Source organism: Nothobranchius furzeri, chromosome 16 (genome assembly GCF_043380555.1).
Source record: "Nothobranchius furzeri strain GRZ-AD chromosome 16, NfurGRZ-RIMD1, whole genome shotgun sequence".
Lineage (NCBI taxonomy): Eukaryota > Metazoa > Chordata > Actinopteri > Cyprinodontiformes > Nothobranchiidae > Nothobranchius > Nothobranchius furzeri.
In genome coordinates this window covers 38,154,181-38,180,693 of record NC_091756.1, presented here as the reverse complement: position 1 = coordinate 38,180,693, position 26,513 = coordinate 38,154,181, and the positions used below count along the sequence as shown (strand labels likewise).

General features: G+C 45.1%; 1 protein-coding gene across 2 annotated transcripts; it reads left to right on the top strand.

Moving 5' to 3' along the window:
- Positions 1-26,513, top strand: vwa2 (von Willebrand factor A domain containing 2). 2 transcript variants are annotated; one of them, XM_054749206.2, is made up of 15 exons: positions 1-150; positions 236-307; positions 3,672-3,733; positions 6,912-6,986; positions 8,855-8,988; positions 10,691-10,800; positions 11,322-11,516; positions 11,592-11,725; positions 11,809-11,938; positions 21,676-21,731; positions 21,811-21,918; positions 21,998-22,579; positions 24,865-25,416; positions 25,559-25,654; positions 25,832-26,513. In XM_054749206.2, exons 3-15 carry the CDS (start codon positions 3,682-3,684, stop codon positions 25,942-25,944), a joined length of 2,337 nt encoding a protein of 778 aa, XP_054605181.2. In that variant the 5' UTR covers positions 1-150; positions 236-307; positions 3,672-3,681; the 3' UTR covers positions 25,945-26,513. The 2 variants fall into 2 exon arrangements, with proteins under 2 accessions (XP_054605181.2, XP_070401733.1); XM_070545632.1 differs by having other exon boundaries at positions 24,853-25,416.

Genomic DNA, 26,513 nt, shown 5'->3' with positions numbered 1-26,513 from the left:
AGAGAGGACCACTTTGCGAAGGAGCCGTGAGCACATTCAGGACCTGATCAAGGAGACGCAGCGGGGTGAGGGGAGTCATCGGTGTCAGAGTGGGGTGCGTTTGTTTTACCCACCTGCAGGTGGTGGACCGATCATCATTGAAGGAAACAGGTTTGGTCATTTCCGTGTTAGAGTAAGAAAATGCACGCTTAGTGATTTATTTAGGTAAAAGAAAAGTGAGTTTCTGTCTTTGTAGAACTGACGCAACCCGACAGCGCGTCCATCCTGACCTCTGACACGTGACCAGATGTTGACAGCTAACTAAAAGGTAATAAGCTGGCAGGAAAACTTCAAAGGCTGAACCAGTAAAGTTACGTTTACTGCTCAGGTCGTTATATTTTAGCATCCATGAAGAGTTTAAAAAGATGGAAAGAGGGTCAAAGTTCACATTTAAGACCTGCTGTTCTGTTAGACATGATTGATGGTTTTCATCATTACAGGGCAAACATTTTGAACAATAATTTTAGAATTAAATCTATATATTTTCTTTGTTTAGGCTATATTCCTGAAGCTGTTTATATTAAATATTTTCTATATTTTCACAAATATTTAATTGCAAATTTAATATATTGTGATATTACTATGAGGCTCTATTACCCACCCCTCATGCCTTATTTCCCCTAAAACACCTTTCCTTTTATGCTCATCAGTTGCAGACATTAATCTTATTTCTGCAAGGTTGGATTTTTGCAAACATTTCAAATTAAAAACACATTTTCAACATTTTAGTGTGAAATGCCTTACTGTAAGAAACATGTTGAATAAAAGCAAGGTGTTTACCACTAAACAGCATTTGCCGTGTGTGTCTCCCATATTTCAGTTATTTGACAAAATAACACACATTTCAGATATAGGTTGGTTGGCTGGGTTTGGTATGAAGCTGGCTCAGAAGGAGTGCTCCTTTCTAATTACAGTGTTCAGCATGAAAGCATTTTCCATCCTAAGAACTTAAACAATCCATATCTGAGCTTCAGACCTTTCTTTTACTCAATTGAAGGGACTTCTTTGTGTCTAGATGAGTTTTCTAAACAGTTAACATGAGAAAGAACTAGCTGACAAGAGAGGGAGCCGGCTAGACTTTTAATAGTATTCTCCCCTCCTGTTGATGTGTAGCGGTTGTTAAGTACAGGCTTGTTCAAAAGCATGGCGACAAACTGAACGAGGCCGGTGAAATCCAGTGGAATGCCTGTGAAGAAGCAGCCAATTTTTCAGACAGGTGTGTGTGTTTTAAGTAGCTTGGCAAGCATACACACCCCAAACTGCACCCGGTGGCAGCAATGAAACTTTGTCATCGAGATGTTGCAGCGAGAGAGCACAGTAACGCATCAAAAGCTTGTGATGATGATTATCCACTCAGGTCTTCATAGTCTGCCGCCATGTCAGCTCCGCAGATCTCTATCACAGACGCCCATACTCTGTCCTGCACACAAGTCCATCTCTGTCTCAGAAACACACACAGCTCAGCACAGAGGGGTCTCCCTCCCTGGCACGTCCCTCTTCTTTGCCTACCTCAGTGCACACAGTTGAACAGCAGACAAGCAGGATATTATAGCTGAGCTTATCATCAGCTGGAGATAATCAGACCTTATCTGCAGCGTCCACAGACCCTTTATGTGCAGCCAGTAATGACCAAATACAAAGCTGACAGATGACAGGTGGGATTATCAGGCTAATAGGATGGTAACGAGGTCAAAATGGATACTCCAGAAGGTTTTTATTAGCTCCACGTGTAATCTGATGTCTTAAACACAAATAAAGGCCCAGCGTCACCTATGCACACTGCTCATTGTCCTTCATACCAGAGTTGTTAAATCCAATGTTGGTAAATGTTCAGTTAAAGACATTTTAGTCACATTTTGAAAATAACATTATGCGTGAACTCATTGTGTGCAGTCACTTGCAATGACATCACCTTAAGCTCAGCGTTTTAAAGCTAACTGTTTGTGTTAGCCTGTTTGTTCTCTACCTGTGGTGGTCCTTTTGAACTGGGCTCACTCCAAAGATAAAATTGAGTTCCTATCATTAAAATGCTTCAAATTATTCATATGTGTGGGTGAATGACAGGATGTATTGTAATGTGCCTGGGGGTTACACCCTAGAAGGTGCTATATAAATACAGACCATTTTGTTCTGCAGTTGTTTTTGTTGCTGCATGGTGCTTTTCAATCATACATTTTTGTGTGGCCTCAATGTCATATTTTTGAAAATCCCCAACACCAAAGTTACAAATTATATGATTTCTATGCCCATAACAGTACCGGGAGCTTTTGTTGTTTACCTGCATTAAAAATGGGCTCAAAAAGATTTGTGTAATTATTATTTTTCCAAGTCTGTCCAAGCCTTGTAATCTTGTGCAGAGTGGGAGTGAAAGACATGGATGGGGTGGATGTAACTAGAACTGAAATACCTGTCTCTATAAATCACAAGCTTGTTCCATCATAAGCTGGAAATCCTGCTCCCATTGGAGCTGATCAGTGTGCAGACAGAATAAAGAACAGACTCAACACGCGTGCTGAGAATCCGCCTCACGCAGACAAAACGGTTTCATGTGCAGGTGTTGGTCTGAAGTCAGAGTGCTGTGTTTTGTTGTTTTGTGGGCTAGTATGCCAACTTGACACGAGTTTCTATTATCTTGCAAGTTCTGACCTGACCTGTGTAAAAGCAAAACACAGTAATTCTTTCAAATAGATGCTTCTTGTTTTTGTTTTTTACGGACAAACTTTGTCCAAATGTTTTGATTTGAAGTTCATGTTCTGTGGAAGCCCTGAAGGCAAGCAGAGAAAAAACATTTCAGGGTTGTCTCATTTTTTTCCAGTTTAAGTTAAAAGCTGATATTTAAAAAAATGTAGAGAGAGAATGGACTTTTAAAAACCTTTTCCCTTTTATTTTTCTGAAAGAAGCACAAATGGGAATTTCCATTTTTGTCTTTAAATGCATCTTTCAGAAATATGAAAATTAGCTTATGTAGCTTAAATATCAATCACAAGGCGGCAGGCACGTTTGTCAACGTACCAAGACTGATGAACATTTCATATGGACTAGTAATTCTTGGGGGGGAAAGATATATATATATATATACACACACACAAAATTTGCACTGGAGGTTCCCATCAAGCCAAATATTTAATTCATACAAAGGAATCAGAACATTTAAGTTTATAAGTTGAGTCATAATAACTAAAGTGACACAGGGAAAAAATATTGAACACACTTTATTTAATACTTTGTAGAAAAGTCTTTGTTGGTGATTGCAGCTTCTAGATGCTTTCTCTTTGTTATCTTCATGTGTTTAACACTTTTCCCCCATGTCTTTTCATTTTATTACACATAACTTAATTTATGGTCTTTAGATGTCTTTGTATGAATTAAACACAATATTGACTTGTGGTGGAACTTTTGTGTCAATAGCCCGCTTAGAAAAACTCTTACTGATGAAAATGCTGATGTGTCAAATTTGTTTTCTCCCACACTGACTTGCCGCTGAATTTTTCTTCCAAAATTGCCACACAAAGCTTAAAAAGAGCACTAGAACACACCTCTTTGATGCTGTTAGCTGATCAACAGAAGAGAGTCGCAGCAGCACAAGCCGTGTGTGTTCACACAGAATAATCTGCTTCTGTTTGTCGTTCCAGGTTTCCCGACATGTGCCCTGGTACCTGCGCCACCCTCGTCCTAACTCTGCTGCTCCTTCAAGGTTGGTTCATGGGTTGGATTAAAGCTCTGCACTTTATGTTTCCCATCTGGTATTCCAAGCCTCTAGAGATGGTTTAAAAGGATGGTTTTCATTTATAGTTCTTTTTTGTTGCTTTTTGTGAAAAGAAAAAGAAATGAAAGCAGGATCATAATGGGACTAAACACAAAAACATAAGACGTGCTATAATAGATGTGTGGAGACCACAGCGGGTGGTCCTTATTTCTGTTGGTTTCTCCACAGAAGTAAAAGTGTCGGTTTCACAAGATGTTCTGCTTTTTCTTCCGTTTACTCTAGCATAGAGAAGATCTTGTTTTTGTCTGTTTTTTTTTGCATGGCATCGGTTTAACGTGCGTGTGTTTGTGCAAAAGGAAACCCCCGATATGTGATTCAGCACCCCCTCACGCCTGCTGGTGGTGGTCGGAGTATTCAGCAGCCTCACCTTCGTCAGTGAGCCCCAGGGCAGCTGTGGCTACGTCGTAGCTCATCACCAGAGCGTGAACGTGTGTGTGAATGGGTGGATGCATGATTGTGTTGTAAAGTGCCTTGGGGGGCTGTGGAACTCTAATGCGATATACAAATACAGGCCATTTATCATTTAAAGCGATTCTCAGTTTTCTTCTGCTGAAAATGTTTATTTTTCTTGTTTCATGGGCCGTCTTCCATCTTCATCTTGAACTAAAGTGTTGGTATTTGTCTGAGGTAGTTGTGCAGGAATATAATATTTAAGTTGTATTCCAAAAGGGCAGCTTTATCACTGTGTCGAGCATTTATTGTGGACCATTTTAAGACTTTGTAACTGAACCACACAAGACAGTTTCACCTCATCAGGAGGCTCCTGCTCTCTCCTCCAGCTGTCAGCATGGGTAACTTGTTGAGGTGTTAATTCTGTCAAATTGAGTTCTAACAACAAGCATAATAGTAGTTGTTGCTGGCTCGTTTAGAGCTCTCCATAAATCCCTCTGTCTGTGATGTGAGAATGGCCAAATGGACATCAGTCCCACAGCAGGAGGATTTCTGCTCATTATCTCACTCCTGGTTTCCCTCTGTAATTATGCTCACATTAAAGACAGACTTTTACTTTACTGGAGGGGCTTGGCTGCACGGTTGGCTTCTCTGAGCTCCGGGGCCCCGCTGACCAGAACACGGCCCTAAACTTTCACTTCCAGGAGAGCTTTGAGGCGGGAATCTTGCTGAAATCGGGGGCAGATGAAAGGGTCAGGAACGTGAAAAGGTCAGACAACATGGCTTCTGGTTTGCAGGTGGAGATCTTCTGTCATCATTTGGTTTCTCTTTAATCGCCAGTGGTGGGATTCCTCTGCTTTCTTTTATTTTAGGATTTAGTCTTGTACTGTTCTCTATTCTTTAGAGTTAGGATGTTAGGGACTTTTAAAGTAGGCCTACTTGTAAATATTCATTCATTTTTACCCTTCTCTGCCTATAAAACCCAGCCTGCGACACATACAGAGAAGAAAAAGCAACTTTTAATTCTAGCATCTAAACCACATTAAACTGACACAGATGTTATTTTTTCTGTGCTTGCATTAAAATGTCTGTTTTGTTCCTCTCCAGCGATGCATTTTGCATCTTGCTGAAAGCTGAAGAGTTTAATCTCTAATTTCTGACTAATCATAAGTCATTTCTGTCAAGTCAGCACTTCACATCCCAGCATAAAATAACACAAATTCTAAGATTATGTATGTACATATAATTTTTAAATATTTAAATATACATTACTATAACATATAATAATGTATTTGTTTTATTCCAGTTGCCACTTGTTAGACTGAGTACATTTGATTAGAACATACTTGTATTTACATCCTCTAGTGGGGGACAGGAGTCGATCCTGTAGAAGAGATGGAGCTCTTGAATCAAATGTAATATATTTAGTGTTTCTAGGGTTAAATGAGTTCTAGTGACGGTTGTTTCCTGTTTATGTCTGTAAAATGACTAAGTTGTGTCTTAATGTAGTTTTACATGTTTGCGTACATAAATGTACTTGCATCATTGAGAAAGCAGTAGATTTGACTTCATTTTAAAGTTTTAAAGACTTTTAAAGTTTTCTGTATTTCTGTAAGTTTATTTGCTGTTTTGAACGTTCCAAAAATGTTTCCAGCAGCTTCTAGTTTTACAGAAGATGCTTTCTGACCAGTGCTGAAATGCACATTCATGTTCGTGTCTCTGTGATCTGTTGTGGTTGCCGGGGGTGACGAGGCATGTTGGCAGTAAATCACATAACACCCCCCCCCCCCCCCCCCTTCTCCTATCCCTGGTGTGCATGTATCTGAGCAGAGGAATGTCCCGTCAGTGAATGGAACAGCAGAAGGGTTTTCTTCACTTGTCTGTTCACATTAGCCTGAATTAGTCAATTAGGGTTTGCAGGAAAGGGGCCGAGTGTAAATCTGTGCTGGCTCAGTGAAAAGTATCTGATTTACTAGATTATTTTTTATCTTTACTAGGATTATAGTGATGGATGCATTTGTGTGTTGTCTATATTTCAGTGTGTGTGTTTCTGCATGCAGCTATAATGACTTAAATACACACAAGTTCAATTTTAAAGAAATCTGAAGTGTTACAAAGATGTTTTTTTTTCTTTTAACAGTAATTTATAAATTCTAAGAATAAAAGAGATTAGCAACCGGAAAATGAGATTTCAGTTCAAGCCTCAATTTTTCTTTGCCAATTCTCTTATAATCTCTGTCAGATTGTTAGTATAGCTAATGTCAAGATGTAAGACTATGAATTCATTAAGGTTTAAAGCTACTGATACCTTTCTCTAAAGAGGCATCCGTCCTGATATAAACATTTTTTCAAGCGGAAAAGAAAAAAATCTACTTTTTTTTTTACAATGTTCCATGTCCACTGACACTTCATCAGTGACACATTTACTAATATTAACAAACTCAACAAATCCCACAACAGTTCCCTTTGAAATGAAACCAAATTTAATCAAATAGACTTTGTGGTTAGAGAAATATACTCCATAACGTGTGGGCATGTCATTGTTGAGCAGATTTCTCAAAAAAAAAAAGGCCTAGAGCTCAAACTCATGTGGGTCATGGACAGAGTAAGCAACCACTTCATAATAAAACCTTCATATTGAGATGGAGTTAACACTTTTTTGGACAAACAGCAAGGAAATGTTGAGGTCTGATCCTTTACCTCTTGTGGCTCCTAGTTCAGCAGGGTAAACCAGTGCAAGAGATCAAAACCAGCCATGACAACATCATGAAGATCAACACAGCAGCAGAAAGTAAGTGTCTTATTCAGTGATTGTATAAATATGTAGTGAAATATTTCATTCAATTGTTTCTTTGAAGAAATTATCTAATTAAAAGAGAGTGCCCCAGTCACTGTAATGATTCTAAAGATAATCTCATCAGATATTCCTGCCATGTGTGGTGTTAAGAGCACTCTGACCTGGCCTTGGAACATCAAGAAGGCTCCAGTAACAAATTTGGGATATTGAAAATGTTAGATTAACTTGCCATGATTTCTTGGACAAAGGACCAAAACTGCCTGTTGATTGTGACATTTAGCCAATCCGAGAGCGAGGGGTTTGGGCTTTGGGCTTCCTGACAGGGTTGCGGAAGGCGCTTTATAAATAAAGCTTTGATTGATTGATTGATTGATTGATTGATTGATTGATTGATTGATTGAGGTGACAAAGTGAGGTATACGAGGTGAGGGAATTCCAAATCCTCATCATATTTGACATATAGAGTATTTTTTGTTTTGTTTGATCTCGAGAGATCTTTACGAGATTTCTTGTAAGAATGTCTGTGAGTCTTCAGCACATCCTGAGCTCCTTTAAAGGAATCTGCTACCATTTTTATGCAGATGACATCTCCTTTAATCTCCATGAGATGTCTAAGCTGCAGCTGATACACACCTGCGTAGACTCTATTAAAACCTGGATGGCTGGGAGCTTTCTACAGCTGAATGAAGATAAGACTGAGATCCTCATCTGTGCCCCAGAAAAGCTGGTTCCCAAAGTCAGAGATTCTCTTGGTCAGCTTGCTTCTCACACCAAACCCTCTGTCAGGAATCTTGGTGTGACCTTTGACCCAGCTCTCACCCTGGATTCTCATCAGTTCTCTTGTTCGCTCTTCCTTCTTCCATCTCAGGAACACTGCTGAGTCTAATTCTGTCCCGTTCTGAACTTGAGACAGTTCTCCACACCTTCATCTCCTCACGCTTAGACTACTGCAACTCTCTCTTCACGTGTCTGAGCAGAACCTCCCTGAACCGTCTACAGGTGGTTCAGAATGCCTGTGCTCGGTTTCTGACCAAGCCCTCCAAACACACCCACATCACCCCGCTTCTCCTCCAGCTTCATTGGCTGTCAGGCAACTTCAGGGATCATTTCAAGGTCCTGGTTCTGGTCTATAGGGCCTTACATGGACAAGCACCATCTTACATTGGTGATCTTTTCAGTCCCTACACCCCCAGCAGGTCCCTGAGGTCCCGTGACCAAAGCCTACTGTTTGTTCAGCACCAGCCTAAAGACCAAAGGTGTTAGATCATTTGCTGCTGTGGCCCCCAGACTCTGGACCTCTCACCCCCTGAGCCTGAGATCAGCGGACTCAGTGGTCTCCTTTAATAGCAGCTGAAAACTCACCTGTTCAGGCTGGTTTTGGTGTGATCTTCAGCACCACCCTCTCCTTATTCTGCTATTTCCACTTATTGCGCCATTGCCGCGATATGTCCACGTGTGTGGTCTTATGTTTGGAAAATCGTCCAACAACTTTTAAATTCCTCTATGTGAACTGTGCCCTTACATCACACAAGTCCTGAGCCTGGTTTGACTAACAAACAGCATTTGCAAAAAGGTTTGGGAAAGTCCCTTGTGTCACGCCCACTCATCAAAGATGTCTGGAACCCAACTCAGCTGCCTTTTTTGTTATTAAACTTTTTAATTACTTGCGTGAAAATCCCAGATTTGTTGACCCTTTCTTTATATGATATAGGTTTTTGTAGCCTTATAGAGAGCTTTAAATTGGTAGAAATGGACAAATAGAAGTGTGGAGACAGTGATAACTAAAGTGTGTGTGTGTGTGTGTGTGTGTGTGTGTGTGTGTGTGTGTGTGTGTGTGTGTGTGTGTGTGTTTCCATTTGAAGCGATGCAATGCTCAGCAGCCATGGACATCCTCTTTCTCATGGATGGCTCCTACAGTGTGGGGAAAGGCAGCTTTGAGAGGTCCAAACATTACGCAGTCCAGCTGTGCCAAGCACTAGACGTTGGTCCCGACAAGGTGTGTTTTCTGTAACATTTGTCATGTCTTTTTCAGCTTCCCATCTATTAAACTTCTTGTCCCCCACTGCCGGCACTCGCAGAGTACAGACGCTTCTGCTTTTGCTCCCTTATCTTTTTTTCCCAAGGCTCTTTGTCCTGTCTTCCCACAGAGCGCTTCTCTGCATTTCTTCTGAAAAACCCTATTTTTTAGAATGGATTTAATTAATTGGTCATTCAACGCAATTGACAAGATTTTTTCTACGATGAGAATGGAAGAGGGGGCTCCCACTTGCCCGCAAGGGACACACGCAGCGGGATATATGCTCGATCCCTGGAGGGAGTGGAAGATCGTATGCCTCTCTCAGTTGTCCATTGAGGATGTCGAAGATGTGTGGATATTTGGCCTGATGATCACTGGATTTCTTCTGATTGGAGAATAGAATAGAATAGAATAGAATACTTTATTTGTCAATTCTTCGAATGTGCTTGCCATACAAGGAATTGAAATTACGTTTCACACTGTCCCATGCGTAGACATTTACATAAAGTGCAGATGCACAACAATAACAAAACAAAAAACATCCCTAACAATAAGATAATATTAAACAGGTAAATATCGCTAATAATATACAAAACATATAGCAGCAGGTGTGTGCAATTTCTATGCAGAGGTAGTTGTTTACAATCAGAAATGTTTACCCCATTATTGGTTCAACCACTATTTCCTTTTTGTATAATGTGTATGTGTGTGTGTGTGTGTGTGTGTGGTGTGTGGTGTGTGGTGTGTGTGTGTGTGTGCGTGTGTGTGTGGAGTGGGAGGATATTTGGTTTTCTGGAAATTTGGGAAGACGGGAGCGATTGGAGGGCGACCCACACCCACGGAAAGCACCGTCCGTGTGGAGACCTCACAGACTGGGACATTACTCGAGGTGAATCGTAAGCTGGACAATGTTCTAGCTGCGATACCGGTATTAGTGCGCAAAATGGATGTTATCTCGGAGAGGGTCACTGGACGGTGTGGAGATGTTTAAAACCTGAATTGGCTTCACTGGAGGATTTGAATGATCAGTTACAGACTTCAAGGCAGAGAGGAAAATTATCTCTGCCTGACCCAAACAAAGTCTTGTTATCTGAACCTGACGCCATGGCAGCCTTGTGAATGCCAACAACAAACCCCCACGAAGGAATGCAGACAGATGCTGTGAAAACCCGACCTACCCCCCGCCTTCAGATTGGTGGATTTCAGCCTGGCAAGGTCATCAACCTGCAGGTGTCAATGTGCTCTGCGCTCCTCCCAAGATCTCCCTCCCACCTGTGCCTACAGTGGCTGAGCGCCATAGGGCTGCTCTTGCTGGGGAAACAGGATCCCAGCCGCCCCCCCCCCCCCCCCCCCCCCCACCCCGCCTTCCTCTCGGTGTCTCGTGTTGTGAATTGTCGATGCTCGTGCTTATATGTTTGAGGCGTATGTTTTTTTTTTTTTTTTTGCATAGTAAAGCTACGCCCTGCCGGGAGTAACTCTGGTATGCCTTTTTTATCCCTCCCCCAATTTATCCTCATGTGATCCCCTTTTCATCTAATTAACGGTAGCGCAACTCTTGTTGCGAATGACCACAGTACCAATTCTTCTGTACTGAAACAATTGCCCCTCGGGGATGATTAAAGTTTTTTTGAATTTGAATTTGAATTTGAATTAAATGTGGTATAATTCTGATTTTGAGCAGGTGCGAGTTGGTTTGATTCAGTTTGGCTCGGGCCCTCAACTTGAGTTTTCGCTGAACTCGTACTCCACCAGGCAGGAGCTGAAGAAACAAATAAAAAGGATTTCCTACCGGTGTGTTTCCTTTCATCTTGCACACAAACTTTGAATGCTTTTGTTTTGAAAAGAAAAAATTTCAAATCAAATTCAAATTATTAGAATCACATATTGGTTGAATAGACTTGCACAATCTTACCATCAAAGAGACTCCAAGACCTACAAGCTATACTTCCATCTTTTTTATTTGTATGTTAGCTAAACATTTAGTTTAAATTTGCCACTTTTATATTTTGATTTTAACATTAAGCTACATTTGTATTTAATTCTAAATATTCATCTGTATCATTATCAGTTGAATTTAACATTTAGACATTGTAATGGTCTATATATACATATATATATATATATATATATATATATATATATATATACATATATATATATATATATATATATATATATATATATATATATATATATAATAACTTTTGCCCTATTGAATTGTTTATATTTAGTAGTTATTTAGTTTTTTTGTCTAATGTATTTTTTAAATCTTCATGGTTCTACTATGTAATGAAATATTTCTCCAAATGCAGAGGAGGCAGCACACAGACAGGCCTGGCTCTAAAATACATCCTGAGGAAGGGTTTTCTGGGTGGCCGTAACTCCTCTGTCCCCCACATCGTCATCCTGCTGTCAGATGGGAGGTCTCAGGGCAACGTGGTCCAGGCGGCAGCACAGCTAAAAGAGACAGGCGTGATCTTGTTTGCTATTGGTTTACGGTACCCAAAGTAAGTAAGAAAACATGAGTTGCCTGTAATTATTCAGTAAAGTGAAAATATGTTTAAACCCCTGTTTTTCTGTAGGTGGGAGGAGCTACATGCTGTTGCCAGTGAGCCAGTGGAGAGCCATGTCTTCTTTGCTGAGGATTTTCACGATGCCATCAATGGCTTGTACACCACTCTGAGCACTTTCTCTGTCTGCAGTGCAGCTCCTGCAGGTTGGAGTCTTGACTGAATCTAGCTAGGAACACCTCCCATTCCAACTATTTAAACTTTCCTTTCCTCCTGTCCCGTCCCGCAGGTTGTCAGGTGGAGTCGTTCCCATGTGAGAGAAAAACTCTAGAGACTGTGAAGGAGCTACAGGGGAATTTCATGTGCTGGAAAGGCTCCAAGGGGTATTCCCCATACACTTATCTATGTCCCTACTACAGGCAAGTGTGAAGCTCCTTCCGGACAAAAAAAGTGTTCACTGATAAATGCGGAAGTTTGTTTCTACACGTGGTAATTATGCACTTGACAAAATAATTTGGTGTTCTTTCATTTTCAATTGGAATTTGTGTGAATATTTTTTTATTGAACACAGAAAAATGAACCTTTAAGATCCAAATAGTAATTAAAATCTATCAGCCACAAACACTCCTCCTTGAACCGTCACCTTATCGTGGTGGAGGAGTTTGAGTGCATTGATCCTAGGAGCTATGTTGTCTGGGGCACTTTGTGCCCCTGGTAGGGTCTCCCATGACAAATTGGTCTTAGGTGAAGGGTGAGACAAAGAACGGTTCAGAGGATCTTTCATGGATGTACAATCAAAGAGTCGGAGTACCCGGCCCGGAGGGTTTCCGGGGTCCCACCCTGGAGCCAGGCCTGGGGTTGGGGCCCGTGAACGAGCACCTGGTGGCCGGGCTTTCGCCCATGGGGCCCGGCCGGGCCCAGCCCGAACCGGATACATGGGCTCATCCAACTGTGGATCCACCAGCTGCAGGAGGAACATGAAGGGTCCGGTCTCAGTGTGGATCGGGTGGCAGATCAAGGCGGGAGCCTTGGCGGTCCGATCCCTGGACAAGGAAACTGGTTTTTGGGACATGGAACATCACCTCGCTGGCGGGGAAGGAGCAAGAGCTTGTGGCAGAGGTTGAGCGGTACCGGCTAGATATGGTCGGACTCACCTCGACACATAGCATTGGCTCTGGAACCCAAGTCCTTGAGAGGGGTTGGACACTCTCCTTTGCTGGAGTTGCTCCGGGTGAGAGGCGGAGGGCTGGGGTTGGCTTTTTGTTAGCCCCAAGACTCTCTGCCTGTGTGTTGGGGTTTACCCCGGGGGACGAGGGGGTAGCTTCCTTGAGCCTTCGGGTCAGGTAACGGTTCTTGACTGTTGTTTGTGCTTATGCGCCAAGTATCAGTTCAGAGTACCCACCCTTTTTGGAGTTCCTGGGACGAGTGCTAGATAGTGCTCCATCAGGGGACTCCATTGTCCTGCTGGGGGACTTCTATGCTCACGTGGGCAATGACAGCATGACCTGGAGGGCAGTGATTGGGAGGAATGGCCCGCCTGATCTGAACTCGAGTGGTGTTTCGTTATTGGACTTCTGTGCAAGCCGCAGTTTGGCCATAACGAACACCATGTTCGAACATAAGGATGCCCATCGGTACACTTGGTACCAGGTAGCCTAGGTCGCAGGTCGATGATACATTTTATAGTCATATCATCTGACCTGCGGCCATATGTTTTGGACACCTGAGTGAAGAGAGGAGCGGAGCTGTCAACTGATCACCACCTGGTGGTGAGTTAGATCAGATGGCAGGGGAAGATGCAGCATAGACCTGTCAGACCTAAACGCATAGTCAGGGTCTGCTGGGAACACCTGGCAGAAAAACCTGTTAAGACAGTCTTCAACTCCCACCTCCGGCAGAGCTTTGACCGCTTCCCGAGAGCAGTGCGGGACATTGAGTCCAAGTGGGCCTTGTTCCACTCTGTGATTGTTGAGGCGGCTGTTGCTAGCTGTGGTCGCAAGGTGACCGGTGCCAGTCGTGGTGGCAACCCCCGTACCCGCTGGTGGACACAAGAGGTTCGGGGAGCCGTCAGGCTGAAGAAGGAGGCCTACAAGGTGTGGCTGGTCTGTGGGTCTCTGGAGGCAGCAGACAGGTACCGGATAGCCAAGCAGGGTGCAGCAGTGGCAGTTGCCGAGGCAAAATCTTGGGCATGGGAGGAGTTTGGTGAGGCCATGGAGAAAGACTATCAATCGGATCCAAAGAGGTTCTGTCAAACTGTCCGGCGCCTCGGGAGAGGAAGCAGCAACTCACTCATTCTGTTTACAGTGGGGATGGGGAGCTGCTGATGTCAACTGGGGCTATAGTTGGACGGTGGAAGGAATACTTTGAGGAGCTCCTCAATCCCACCTACGCGCATTCCGAGGAGGAACCAGAGCCGGGAGACCTGGGGATGGACTGTCCGATCTCGGGGGTGGAAGTTGCTGAGGTAGTCAAACAACTACACCGCGGCGGAGCCCCGGGGGCGGATGAGATTTGTCCTGGGTATCTCAAGGCTATGGATGTTGTAGGGCTGTCATGGTTGACACGTCTCTGCAGCATTGCGTGGTCATCGGGGGCAGTTTCTGTGGAGTGGCAGACCGGGGTGGTGGTCCCCATCTTTATGAAAGGTGACCTGAAGGTGTGTTCCAACTTTAGGGGGATCACACTCCTCAGCCTCCCTGGAAAGGTGTACTCCAAGGTACTGGAGAGGAGGGTCTGATCGATAGTTGAATCTCAGATTGAGGAGGAGCAATGTGGTTTTCGTCCTGGCCGTAGAACTGTGGACCAGCTCTATACCCTTGCAAGGGTGATGGAGGGGGCATGGGAGTTTGCCCAACCAATCCACATGTGTTTTGTTGATTTTGAGATGGTTTATGACCGTGTCCCCAGGGGCACCCTGTGGGGGACGCTCCAGGAGTATGGGGTGGGTGGCTTTCTGTTAAGGGCCATTCAGTCCCTTTACCAGAGGAGCGTGAGTTTGGTCCGCATAGCCGTAGTAAGTCGGACCTGTTCCCGGTGAGGGTTGGACTCCGCCAGGGCTGCCCTTTGTCACCGGCTCTATTCATTACCTTTATGGACAGAATTTCAAGGCACAGCCGTGGTGTGGAGTGTGTCGAGTTTGGTGGCAGGAGAATCTCGTCTCTGCTTTTTGTGGATGGTGTGGTCCTCCTCGCTTCATCCAGCTCTGATCTTCAGCTCTTGCGGGGTAGGTTCGCGGCCGAGTGTGAAGCGGCTGGGATGAGGATCAGCACCTCCAAATCTGAGACCATGTTTCTCGACCGGAAAAGGATGGCTTGCCAACTCCGGGTCTGGAGAGAGGTCCTACCTCAAGTGGAGGAGTTTAAGTATCTCAGGGTCTTGTTCACGAGTGAGGGTAGGAGGGATCAGGAGATCGACAGGCAGATTGGTTCAGCGTCTGCAGTGATGTGGACGCTGAGCCGATTTGTCGTGGTGAAGAGGGAGCTGAGCCAGAAAGCCAGGCTCTCGATTTTTCCGGTCGACCTACGTCCCAATCCTCACCTATGGTCATGAGCTTTTGGTAATGACCAAAAGAACGAGGTTGCGGATACAAGTGGCCAAAATGAGTTTCCTCCGTAGGGTGGCCGGGATCAGCCTTAGAGATAGGGTAGCCTTAGATAGCCTTAGAGGAGCTCAGACATTCGGGAGGGACTCGGAGTAGAACCGCTGCTCCTCTGGATCGAAAGGAGTCAGTTGAGGTGGTTTGGGCATCTGGTCAGGATGCCTCCTGGACGCCTCCCTGGGGAGGTGTTTCGGGCATGTCCTGCCGGCAGGAGGCCCCTGGGTCGCCCCAGGACACGTTGGAGAGGGTACATCTCCAACCTGGTCCGGGAACGCCTTGGGGTCCTGCTGGAGGAGCTGGTGGAGGTGGCCGGGGAGAGGATGGTCTGGAGCTCCCCAGTTGGGATGCCGCCCCCACGACCCGGACCTGGACAAGAGGACGAAGACAACGACGACAGCCACAAACATTAGCACAGACCACCTTAAAGGACATTGCTCCTTTTTGAGAGATCTAGAGTAAAATAACAAAACAGTCTAATGTCTCAGTCATGGTAGAAGGGAGGTTACATTGAAACAGATTTCATTCTCAGCTGGCTGGGGGTGCCATCAGTCTCCTTTCATAAAAGCCAAAGAGGGACGTAGCTAATTTTTTACAATCTGTGAGCCTGTGAGGTTCCTGAGTCTGCACCAAACTAATACTGCAGTGCCAGCGTCTGTACTTTTGCATCTGCTAGCAAAAAGCTCCAAAGGTGTTTAAAGGGCTGAAGCCAGTAAATAGGAGCGACATCAGCCGTCCTGTCCAGAGCGGCCTGGGTGGATGCCCATGCCCGTCTGGCCCCCCGGAGAAACTGAGAGACCGACGATGGAGCTGAGGACTGCTGGGGAAACAGGGATGGCTGGTAACCTAGAGAGGCTTCAAATGGTGACTGACCTGTAGCGGTAGAAACATGGCAGTTGTGGGTGTACTCCACCCAGGCGAGGTGAGAGCTCCAGGATGACGGTTTTGCGGAGCAGATGCAGCGCAGCATGGCCCCGAGCTCTTGATTCATGCACTCACATTTTCCATTCATCTGTGGGTGATTTCCAGAAGTGAGGGAGACCTTAGTCCCCAGAGCTTCAGCGAACTCCTTCCATAATCTGGAGATGAATTGAGGTCCCCGATCCGAGAGAATCTCCTCTGGAATCCCGTGCAACCTGAACACATGCTTAACGAGGAGTTTAGCGGTAACAGAGGAGGAAGGGAGAGACTTTAGGGGTACGAGGTGGCAAGCCTTAGAAAACCTGTCCACTATGGTGAGGATGGTGGAAAAACCATGCGAATCAGGCAACCCACAGACGAAATCTAAGGCTATGTGTGAGCAGGGACGTGAGGGAGTAGGAAGGGGGTTTAATAAGCCTGCCGGAGACCAATGGTCTTCCTTCTGTTGGGCACATACGTGGCACGCCGAGATGTAGTCCTTCATGTCCTTGTACATAGCAGGCCACCAGAGAGTCCGTTTCAATAGGGCAATAGTGCAGCCTGCACCTGGGTGCAGGGAAAACCTGCCGGTGTGTGCCCAATGGATGACCTTGCCCCTTAAGCCTTGTGGCACATAAAGCCGGCCAGGCAGACCCTTACCTGGACCTGGGTCAGTTTTAAGAGCCTCCAGCACCTGATCCCGGATCTCCCACATGACTCCTCCCACCATACATGCTGGGGGGAGAATGGTGGAGTGCTCAACCTCCTGATCCGGAGCGTACAACCTGGAGAGGGCGTCTGGTCTTGTGTTTTTAGACCCAGGGCGGTAAGAAATCTGGAAATTGAAACGTGAGAAGAAGAGAGACTACCGTACTGTCGTAGATTAAGCCTCTTAGCTTCTCTCAGGTAAACCACATTCTTGTGGTCAGTCCAGATGACGAAAGGTGTTTCTGCCCCCTCCAGGGCAGTGTCTCCACTCCTCAATAGCGAGCTTTACAGCCAGCAGCTCTCGGTCACCCTCTTCATTTCTGCTCTCTGCGGGAGTTAAATGTTGAGAGAAAAAGGCACAGGGATGAAGTTTATTACCCGTGGGAGATACCTGAGAGAGTACAGTGCCGACGCCTGTGTCGGAGGCGTCTACTTCAAGGGTGAACTGGCGTTGCAAATCAGGTCTGTGGAGCAAAGGGGCGTTAGTGAACCTCCTCTTTAAGGTCTGGAAGGCAGCCTCAGCTTCTGAGGACCAAACAAAAGGGCAATTAACAGAGGTCAGGTTGGTCAGCGGGGAGGCAGTCTGGCTGTAGTTCCTTATAAACCTCCTGTAAAAGTTTGTGAAGCCCAGGAACCTTTGTAACTGATTCCGAGAAGTTGGAATGGGCCACTCAGTGACTGCAATGACCTTCTCAGGGTCTGCCCTTAGCCTCCCGCTAAGGAAAACTAAACTAAGGAACTTTACCTTGGGGACGTGGAGCACACATTTCTTTGCCTTTACATATAAGCGGTTCTCCAGGAGGCACTGTAACATGGCCCTAATGTGTCTTACATGTTGCTCTAAGGAGTTAGAAAAAAATCAAAATATCATCTAAATAAAAAGTCACAAACTTATTTAGAAAGTCTCCTAAAACAGAGTTCACTAAGGACTGGAACACGGCTGGTGCATTAGTTAAACCAAAAGGCATCACCAAGTACTCGAAATGTCAGATAGGAGTCTGAAACGCGGTCTTCCATTCATCTCCCTGACGAATTCGAACCAGATGGTAAGCGTTCCGGAGATCCAGTCGACTGAAGATGCTGGCATCCTGAATGGGCTCAAAAGTAGATGTTAGTAGAGGCAGCGGGTATTTGTTCTTAACGGTAATCTGGTTCAGACCCCTGTAGTCAATACAGGGCCTGAGTGTTCCTTCCTTCTTCAGAACGAAGAAGAAACCCGCTCCTAGGGGTGATGAGGACGGTCTGATGAGGCCGGCGGCCAGAGACTCCTGTATGTTGCTCTCCATGCTCTCCCTCTCTCTCTGGTTTAGAGAGGTGGTAAAGGTGGCTGGAGGGAAGAGGAGCCCCCGGCAGTAGATCTATGCTACAATCGAATGGCCGGCGTGGGGGGAGAGATGATGCCCGATCCTTGCTGAAGACTAGGCTGAGGTCGTGGTTGACCAGTGTCAAAGAGGACAGGTCTATTCTTTCTGCTGGAGGAGCGGCGGGGCTGCGGAGAATGGGTGAGGCTGAGCGGAGGCAGGTCTGTGAGCATCATGAGCTCCATTCCTCAACTCTGTGTGTCTCCCAGTTCACGTGGGGGTTCTGGAGAGAGAGCCAGGAATGTCCCAGGACCAGAGGTGACTGAGGAGAGGGAAGCACATAAAAAGCCAAAGCCTCTGTGTTGTTACCTGACACTCGTAACTACAACGGGATGGTCTGGTGAGTAATGGTTGACAGGTGCCGGTCATCCAAGGAAGACACAGAGAGCGGAGTAGGGAGCCGAATGGTTGGGATCTTCCATCTCTTTACTAAGTCTGGGTCCAACAAGGACTGCTCACAACCAGAGTCAACAAGTGCTTCTATAGGAAACTGCTCAGAGTTAAAAAACACAACACACTGAAGTACACAGCGGGAGCTTGCAGAAGAAGAGTTACTGCCCACCAGTAGTCCCGTCTTTACTGGTGGACTCTGCCTTTTAACAGAGTCGGACAGGCTCTAGCAAAGTGTCCTGGCTCCCCACAATGTAAACACAGACCTGACCTGATCCGATGTGACCTCTCCTCCCGGCTGAGGTGTGTCCTTCCCATCTGCATGGGTTCCTCCATGGTGGTGGGCTCCATGGAGGGCCATGTGCCCGACCCATGGTGACGGTCCAGTGTGGGGAAGGTTCTGGTTCTGGAGTTCTGGTGCCGCAGTTCATGCTGGCGTTTATCAATAGAAATGGCCAGGCGGAGGAGTTCCTCCAGCGACTGGGGTTCTGGGCACAGTGCCAGCTGGTTCCGAACTCGGTCGTTGAGGGACTCCGTGAAGGCAGCGAGGAGGGCTTCCTCATTCCAGGATGACTGAGCCGCCAGGATTCTAAACTCCACAGACTTGTCAGCAACCGATCTCCGCCCCTGTGATAAACTCCACAGTCTTACTGATGTCCTTAACAGACTCAGTACTGCCAAAGGTTAATTTAAAATCAGTCAAAAAGTCCTCTAGAGGTCCCGACAGAAAAGTAGCACAGTGACTCTTTGCCTCAGCCCATCTTAGGGCTCTCCCACGAAGTAATCCTACTATGTATGAGATCTTGACTGAGTCCGAAGAAAAGGCTCCTGGTGAGCGCTCGAAAGCGAGCAGACATTGTAGCAGAAAACTGTAACAGTCCTCAAACTCACCACTGAATGTGGTGATGGCGTTGAGGAGGCTGGATGGAAATAGGCGACTACCGGGGTGGCTGCTGCTGCCGGCCCGGGCACTGCAGGAGGAACGGGGGCAGCGAGCGGAGGCTCCACAGAGTGGGCCTGGGGCTGCGGTTGGGACAGTCTGAGTTGTACCTGTCGTACCATGGCCTCCAACTGTTGGAAACGGTTGTTAGCAGCTTGAAGCTGTTCCATAAGCAGTGGCAGGACTTGCTCCTGCTGAGATAACCTGTTGAGTAGATCGGCAAGAGATGAATCTGCGGGATTAGCAGCTTGGCCGGATGATTCTGACATGTTTTGGGACGAGTTTAACCTAAGACATGCAGAATTCACCACTCACAAATCAATTAGAAAAACTGAAGAATTTTATTTTAAAAATCGGGAACTGAGGGTGCACTGGATAAGGTCCAGTGGGGATTGCATCGGAACCGCAGCATCTGAGGAGGGGAGAGCAGAGGAACAGGTGAGTCCAGGGAGGTAATTCTAAACTAGGAAGGTGCAGAGTAAAGACTTACGGGAAGCTGGGGGCTGAGGAATTGGGGAGGGTAGGTGGAGTGCCGGGGTGAATCCAAGAGGGGGTGTCCAGGAGAGGGGGCGCGAGGAGAGCAGGCTGGCAGGGAGGAGAACGGTGAATGCTGCATCCAGGAGTTTTATGGGGGCACAGGTGAGTAATCCAGCGGGATTATGGAAATGTCCAAGTAGTCAATCAGAGGAGCCACAGGAAAACCAGAGAAGCTCCAGAAACTTCAGAAGTCCAAGGAGGTCTTGAGGAGTCAAGGTAAGGTCCACAAACAATCCAAAAATCCTGGGAACAGGTAAGCACAAGAATATCCACAAGGGTTCTAAATCCAAAAATCACTAGAGTTAACCTGGAGACACAAAAGGCTGGAACTACCAAGTTGTAGTTAATCATCCGGTGTGTGTTCTCCTCCTCCTCTTATATCTTGACCCGCTAATTGTTAATGAGCTGCATCTGGAGCCTCCGTCTTCTGAAACACAGCAGCTCAAAGATGGAACAAAAAGGAGAGGAGCACTCATCCCGGCACATGACACTGGGCGTCCCGGCGTAGGCTACTGCCCCTTCGACCTAAGTGGCCAAAAATGGATGGATGGATATTATCTCGGTGGATTACCGTGGCCGCGGTGTAGGCGCGATGACCCTTACCAGCCACCATTGCATCTGTTGAAGTTGCTCGAAAATTTGACTTATTTAAAAGAAATACCGCAATAATACTTAAAACCGTGATAATTTCGGTCACAATAATAACGAGGTTAAATTTTCACACTGTGACAACCCCAGTTAGTACCAACCCAGTGAGGGGGGGATGGACACCAGGAAATACATAAGATGTGGTGATGTAAACAACAGCGGCAAACAGAGAGAGCAGTAGAGTGCTGTATGAGATGGTGGGAACTCCACATATTTCCAAAATCTGGGAAAATCTTTGATTAGATCTGCTGCTCCTCCTTATCAACTGGAATCAGTCTAGATGGTTCAGGCATATTTTTTTAGGATGATTTCTTGGTTTTATTCCTCTGGAGGTAGGACAGACCTAGACCTCTCCAGAGGGATTATACATCCTCTCTGGCCTGGGAACACCCTGTATTCCTCAGGAGGAGCTGGACATTTGCTGGGGAGATGATTACCATTGTTATATCCTGAATCTGTCATTTCTGCTACCCAACTTTGGGAAACAAAATGATGAAAATGGAGCCAATGAATGGTGTTTCATCTACAAAATCTTCTGGTATACTCCATTGTGCCTTCATTACTTTTTTCTAAACCCAGTGGATCCACTCCCACTGCTGTCCTGTGGTCATTCCCAGTTGGGTCGGCGGTATTTGGAGAGTTGGTTAAAAGCCTGGCGGGTGGGTTGGTGCACCCACCTTCAAATTAAAGGAAACACATTATGTATAGTCTTACTATGAGCAGATCAGTGCCCAGCTGTTAATATGCTGTTGTGATGTTTTAATAAAAACCGAGCCGCTCCCTCCTGGGGCACATTTAATTGGCTTTAGCTAAACTCATTTCACACTCTGCTGCATCTTTGTCCTCCCCCCAAAAGGGTCCCGAGGCTTGTAGAGCTCAAGTTAGAGAACAGCTGCACCAACGAGTCAACGTCAGCTCCTTATGTTTTAAAACTTAGTAGAGTTGTAGTTTTGGAGAGCAGCTTCCAGACACATGGAGAACAGCTACTTTGAAACACTTTGCGAACATGTTCTCACAAAGAAAAAGACAGAAAATCTGTTTTAGTTCTATCCCTCTAAACTAACCTGTGTTTTTCAGGTACAGCAAGGTCTACAGGAGCCACCTGTCAGTCTGCCACAGAACCATTTGTACAGGTGATAGCCCCCTTCCCATCTCTTTAATTCTCTGACATTGTTCCCTCTTTCATGATCTCGACTTCCATCCTGTTGTCAGAACCCTGCGACTCTCAGCCCTGTCTGAATGGAGGGATGTGTGTGTCAGAAGGCTCAGAGGGGTACCGCTGTGTGTGTCCACCTGGATATGGAGGAGACCCTCACTGTGGTCAGTACTCACCCTCTGCATGTAAAAAGGACATCAGACATACAGTAATTATATACTAAAACCCTTAATCCTCCCTCAGCTCCTGCGTTATCTCTGGACTGCTCTGTGGATTTGCTCTTCCTGCTTGAGGGCTCTGCCTCGCTGACTTTAGAAGACTTCCTACGCCTTAAATCCTTCTTAAAACGCTTCTTGCAGACTGTGATTGGCTCTGACAGCCCCAGTAAAGTGGGCCTGGCAGTGTTTGGTGGAGAGACCCGAGTGGAGGCCCAGGTTGGAAAGTTCAACGGGAATCTGAAGGGTTTCCTTAAGGCTCTGGATGCACTTAAACCACCTGGTGGCCAGACCCTGACGGGCCACGCACTTCAATATGTTACACGTAACGGGTTTGTCAGCCAGCCCGTGTTCGCTGACGTATCAGATGACCTTCCTCGTGTGGTGGTGCTGCTCACTGCCACTCCTGCTGCTGACGATGTGGTCAAGGCCTCTAAATATGCACGAGACAGAGAGATCTTCCTGATCGGGGTGGGACCTGATGGCCTAAAGGAGCAGCTGAATAGCATCACAGGAAACCCTCAGAGGACTCTCACATACACAGCAGCTGATCAACTCACTGGGAAGATACCAGAGCTGAAGGCCAAGGTCTGCAGCGTAGATATGCAAGGTACTAACTAGGGATGTGTATTGGTGAAATTCTGATGATACGATACGTATCACGATACAGGGGAGACGATACGATATATCATGATATATTGCGATACATTCAGCCAGACGATATTAGCAATTTTTTAGACTGAAATTATTGTGGGAAAATTCAGTAAACGGTCCAAACTGATATGTAGCATGTTTAACATGACGTATCTGAACCATAATAGAGGGATTTACAATTCAGTGGTGGAAACAAAACCCATTGCACACTGCTGCCAAGTAGCGGTTGGTGTTTGAATTGCACCTAAGGAAAGGAAAATACACAAAAGCTGCATGTAAATTCTTACAAAAATTCGATACACGGCTTTTGAATATCGATACAATAGCACAAGAAAAATATTGCGATATATTGCCATGTTTTCTTACATCCCTAGTACTAACTGTCTGATGAGCACCTTTAAAGGTGGAAAGTGGAACACGAACGCCAAAGCAACATGTGTAACAAGGTTTCCAGCCGTCGGGATACCAGGTTCGCTGCTGATATGTGAAATATTTTATTTGGGTCCATCTGTTGTAGGCTTCACTTAAACTCTCTCTGGTTTTAGATCTTTAATGGTCGCTCCTCTTCTGAACAGGATAATGGCAATGGTCCAATCCCAATACTCATACTTCCACCCTTGTGCCCTTCAATTGCACGTTTCAGTCCAGGAGTGCGAGTGTGTAGAGTGTCCTGATTCCCAAGTGGGAAATTTGATCCGCACTTGGCCGAAGTCTGCATCGATGTGGACTTCGGTCAAGGGTATTCTGCAATTCATTGCTGTGTGGAAAGTTTGAGAAGAGGCCAAAGCAATGGCTCAATAGCCTTTTCTAGAAATGTGTATTTTCAAATGAAAGAAGTTAATTTTAAGATGATTAATTATATTTATTCATGGTGTGAATGTTTTAGATTAAGATTTAATGTGGACAGCAATTAATGTAAATTCAGTCGAGAAATTGTTGGTTTAAAAGTTGTTAAAGAAGATTTTTTTTTAAGTAGCACAAGCAGCGAACGGCCCGCGCTGCGGTCGATGACGCAACGCTCAGTGTCCCACTCTGGCAATTATTTGCACACTTGTATACTATGCACTCATAGCCTTACTGTGCACTTCCTCCAAGTGCACTTTGCTAAAGACCACAGGGTGCAGTTCGAATATTGGGATTAAGCCATCTTCTGAGCTCAGAAGCTGCTGCTTGACCTGACAAGTTTACCATTTTCCACAGTGCCAGCCTCGCTGTGCCAAGTGGACTGTTTGAAAACCCACAATGGTGCTCTCCATTGGCTGGTAGATGTAAGCATGAACTATTTTAATTTAAATATAGCTTTTAAATGAAAAGCTGTACCTTCATTCTGCACACCTCTAAATGCCCTGTGGAGGTAAAATAAAAAAAAAAATAGCTTTTTATTAAATTGTTCAATATTCAATCTTAACTCATTAATTAAACTAAATGATTTGTATGCACCTTTAGCCCTTATTTCACATAATGGGATAGGAAATTATTTCTATTTAAATCTGGTCTTTAAAGTGACTGTGTGTATTTTTCCTGGCATTATGGGGCAGCAAGCAAGCTGTATTTTTGTGTCACCAATGGATGCCCATTAGGGTCAAAAAGCCTCAGGGAGTGCAAACTTCAGCAAAATGATGAGCACACCAGACTCCCTTTCATCACTGGCAATAAGTGAAGAGATAAATGTGTAATATCAACAACGTTTATGAATGGTGAAATTTTTTTACTGTTTGTTACAAATCAATAAATGCGTTTTGTCCTTAAGGGCTCCCGTAGAAGGAAACATGGCATCTAATATGAAGTTGCCCAGAGACTTAGACCCGCTCCCATTTATTTTAGACCTGATTTTTATGGTTGTGTGTTACGAAGCCGCCAATAGTTTTCAATAACTGGGCATCATTTAATTAATTTTCAACAACATTTTGATTGATATTTACATAGATTAACAGTAAAAACTACACACTGTCACTTTAGAGTTATTGCAGGCCTATTCCTGTAAAAGTCGGTACATTAGCACCACCTTTAGGTCAAATGGTAAATGCTGTTGTATCATAATATGGAAACGTTTTGCATCTTGTATTCCAGAGTTGATTGATAGTTGACGTGTCTGTAGGGCTTATAGTCTAGAGTGTAACTAATTAAAATGTTAGATCGTAGAAATATTTTGGATGTACCTGGGTCTGAAACGAGCCTCTGGCAGGGATCTTAAAGTTCCGTTTATAAATGATCTTACAATCATTAAAGTTGTGTTTTCAGGTTGTCTGGGTCAAGCGGTGGACCTTGTGTTTGCCCTGGATGCCTCAGGCGGTGTTGGCCGGGAGAACTTTGCTACGCTGAAGGATTTTGTGCGCAGCCTCACCGTTCAGTTTGACATCAACCGCGACGTGGCTCAAGTAGCCCTTGTTATCTACAGTCGAAGAGCCCACACCGTCTTTGGCCTGGACACCCACGACTCCGGCTCTGCCACCCTCAGGGCTGTGGGTGATGCCAGCTATATGGGAGGAGTGGCGTCAACTGGTTCAGCTCTTCTCCACATCTACTCCAACATCCTGACCTTCGCTAAAGGTGCACGGCCAGGAGTTAATAAGGCCGTGGTGGTGTTTACGGACGGTTCTGGTGGGGACGATGCTGTTGTGCCCGCTCACAAGATAAGAGACAGTGGAGTCTCTGTTTTTGTGGTTGGCATCGGAGACATGCAAAGAGACCGGCTGCTGAAGATCGCAGGCTCAGAGCATCATATGATTGCTGTGCCGTCTTACGAGGATCTCAAGTACCATGAGGATGTTCTTGTGCAAATGATGTGCACAGGTAAAGGTTTTCATTTAGAAATTTCCCTCATCAGTACCCAACTGCATTGAAACAGAAAACACAAATGAAATTTTAGACACAAAAAAACATAATTTGTATAATTTGTCTGCATATAAATTATGTTGGAAATTCCTTTCATCAGAAGTGAAGAAACCTGTAAATATGTGCACACCCATACTGTCAGGAGGGAGCTTCAGGTGTCAATGCAAAGGCTACGAAGGACCACATTGTGAAACAAGTAAGAGTACATGCATTTTAGAAGTGTCCCAGATCTATTTCCTTCCCTCTGATATCTGAATTACATCAACTTTTCTACTTGTAAAGGTAATCTGTCATTATGTTGGATAGAAAGTAATGATGAAAAAGCAATGGTTTTATTATCTGTAGAAATCGTAATCTATTATTTTTCTTACAGGAAGCGATAGGTCTTCATCTAGAGGAGATCTCCCAAAACCAACTGGCCTGAGGAAGAGCCACCAGGAGCTTCCACGTCACTATAAACTACACCGTCGAAGACCCGTTGCCTGATACGCAAATAAAACACACACACACACACACACGCGCGCACACACACACACACTTCTGAACCAGGGATGTTTGTGGAGTAAATACAAAGCTGAGATTTTCCTAAATGTCTTGTGTATTTCTATTTCTGTCGCCTCATTAGTCTTGTTATATTGGTTTCTATGTGGTTCTTTTAGCTGTTTAAAGATGCAAACTATAATTTTATTTTGTAATACATGGGCCAAGATTTTCACATTTCCTTTTTTTTAAGCCAAAAACTGTAATGTGTGCATTTTAAAAATCACTTGAAAAGCAGAGGCTATTACATTAAAAAAATAAAATAAAATCTAAAATGGACTCATGGGAGGGGCCAAAGTGGTCAGGTGCATTGTGTGCCAGGTGGTAGCCGAAGGCAGGGACCTTTGCGGTCTGATCCTTGGCTATAAAGTCTAGCTCTCAATACGTGGAATGTCACCACTCTGGTGGGAAAGAGCCGGAGTTGGTGTGTGAGGTTGAGAGGTTCTGATTAGATATAGTTGGACTCACCTCGACAGATGGCTAAAGTTTCCTCCAGAGGGGTTAGAATTTCTACC

Excerpts from the sequence above, each read along its gene's own strand:
- vwa2 (XM_070545632.1), top strand. The coding sequence starts at position 3,682 with ATGTGCCCTGGTACCTGCGCCACCCTCGTCCTAACTCTGCTGCTCCTT. Across the intron at positions 21,732-21,810 it reads CCACAGAACCATTTGTACAG|AACCCTGCGACTCTCAGCCC; the intron begins GTGATAGCCCCC and ends TCCTGTTGTCAG. Across the intron at positions 22,580-24,852 it reads CTGCAGCGTAGATATGCAAG|TTGTGTTTTCAGGTTGTCTG; the intron begins GTACTAACTAGG and ends CAATCATTAAAG.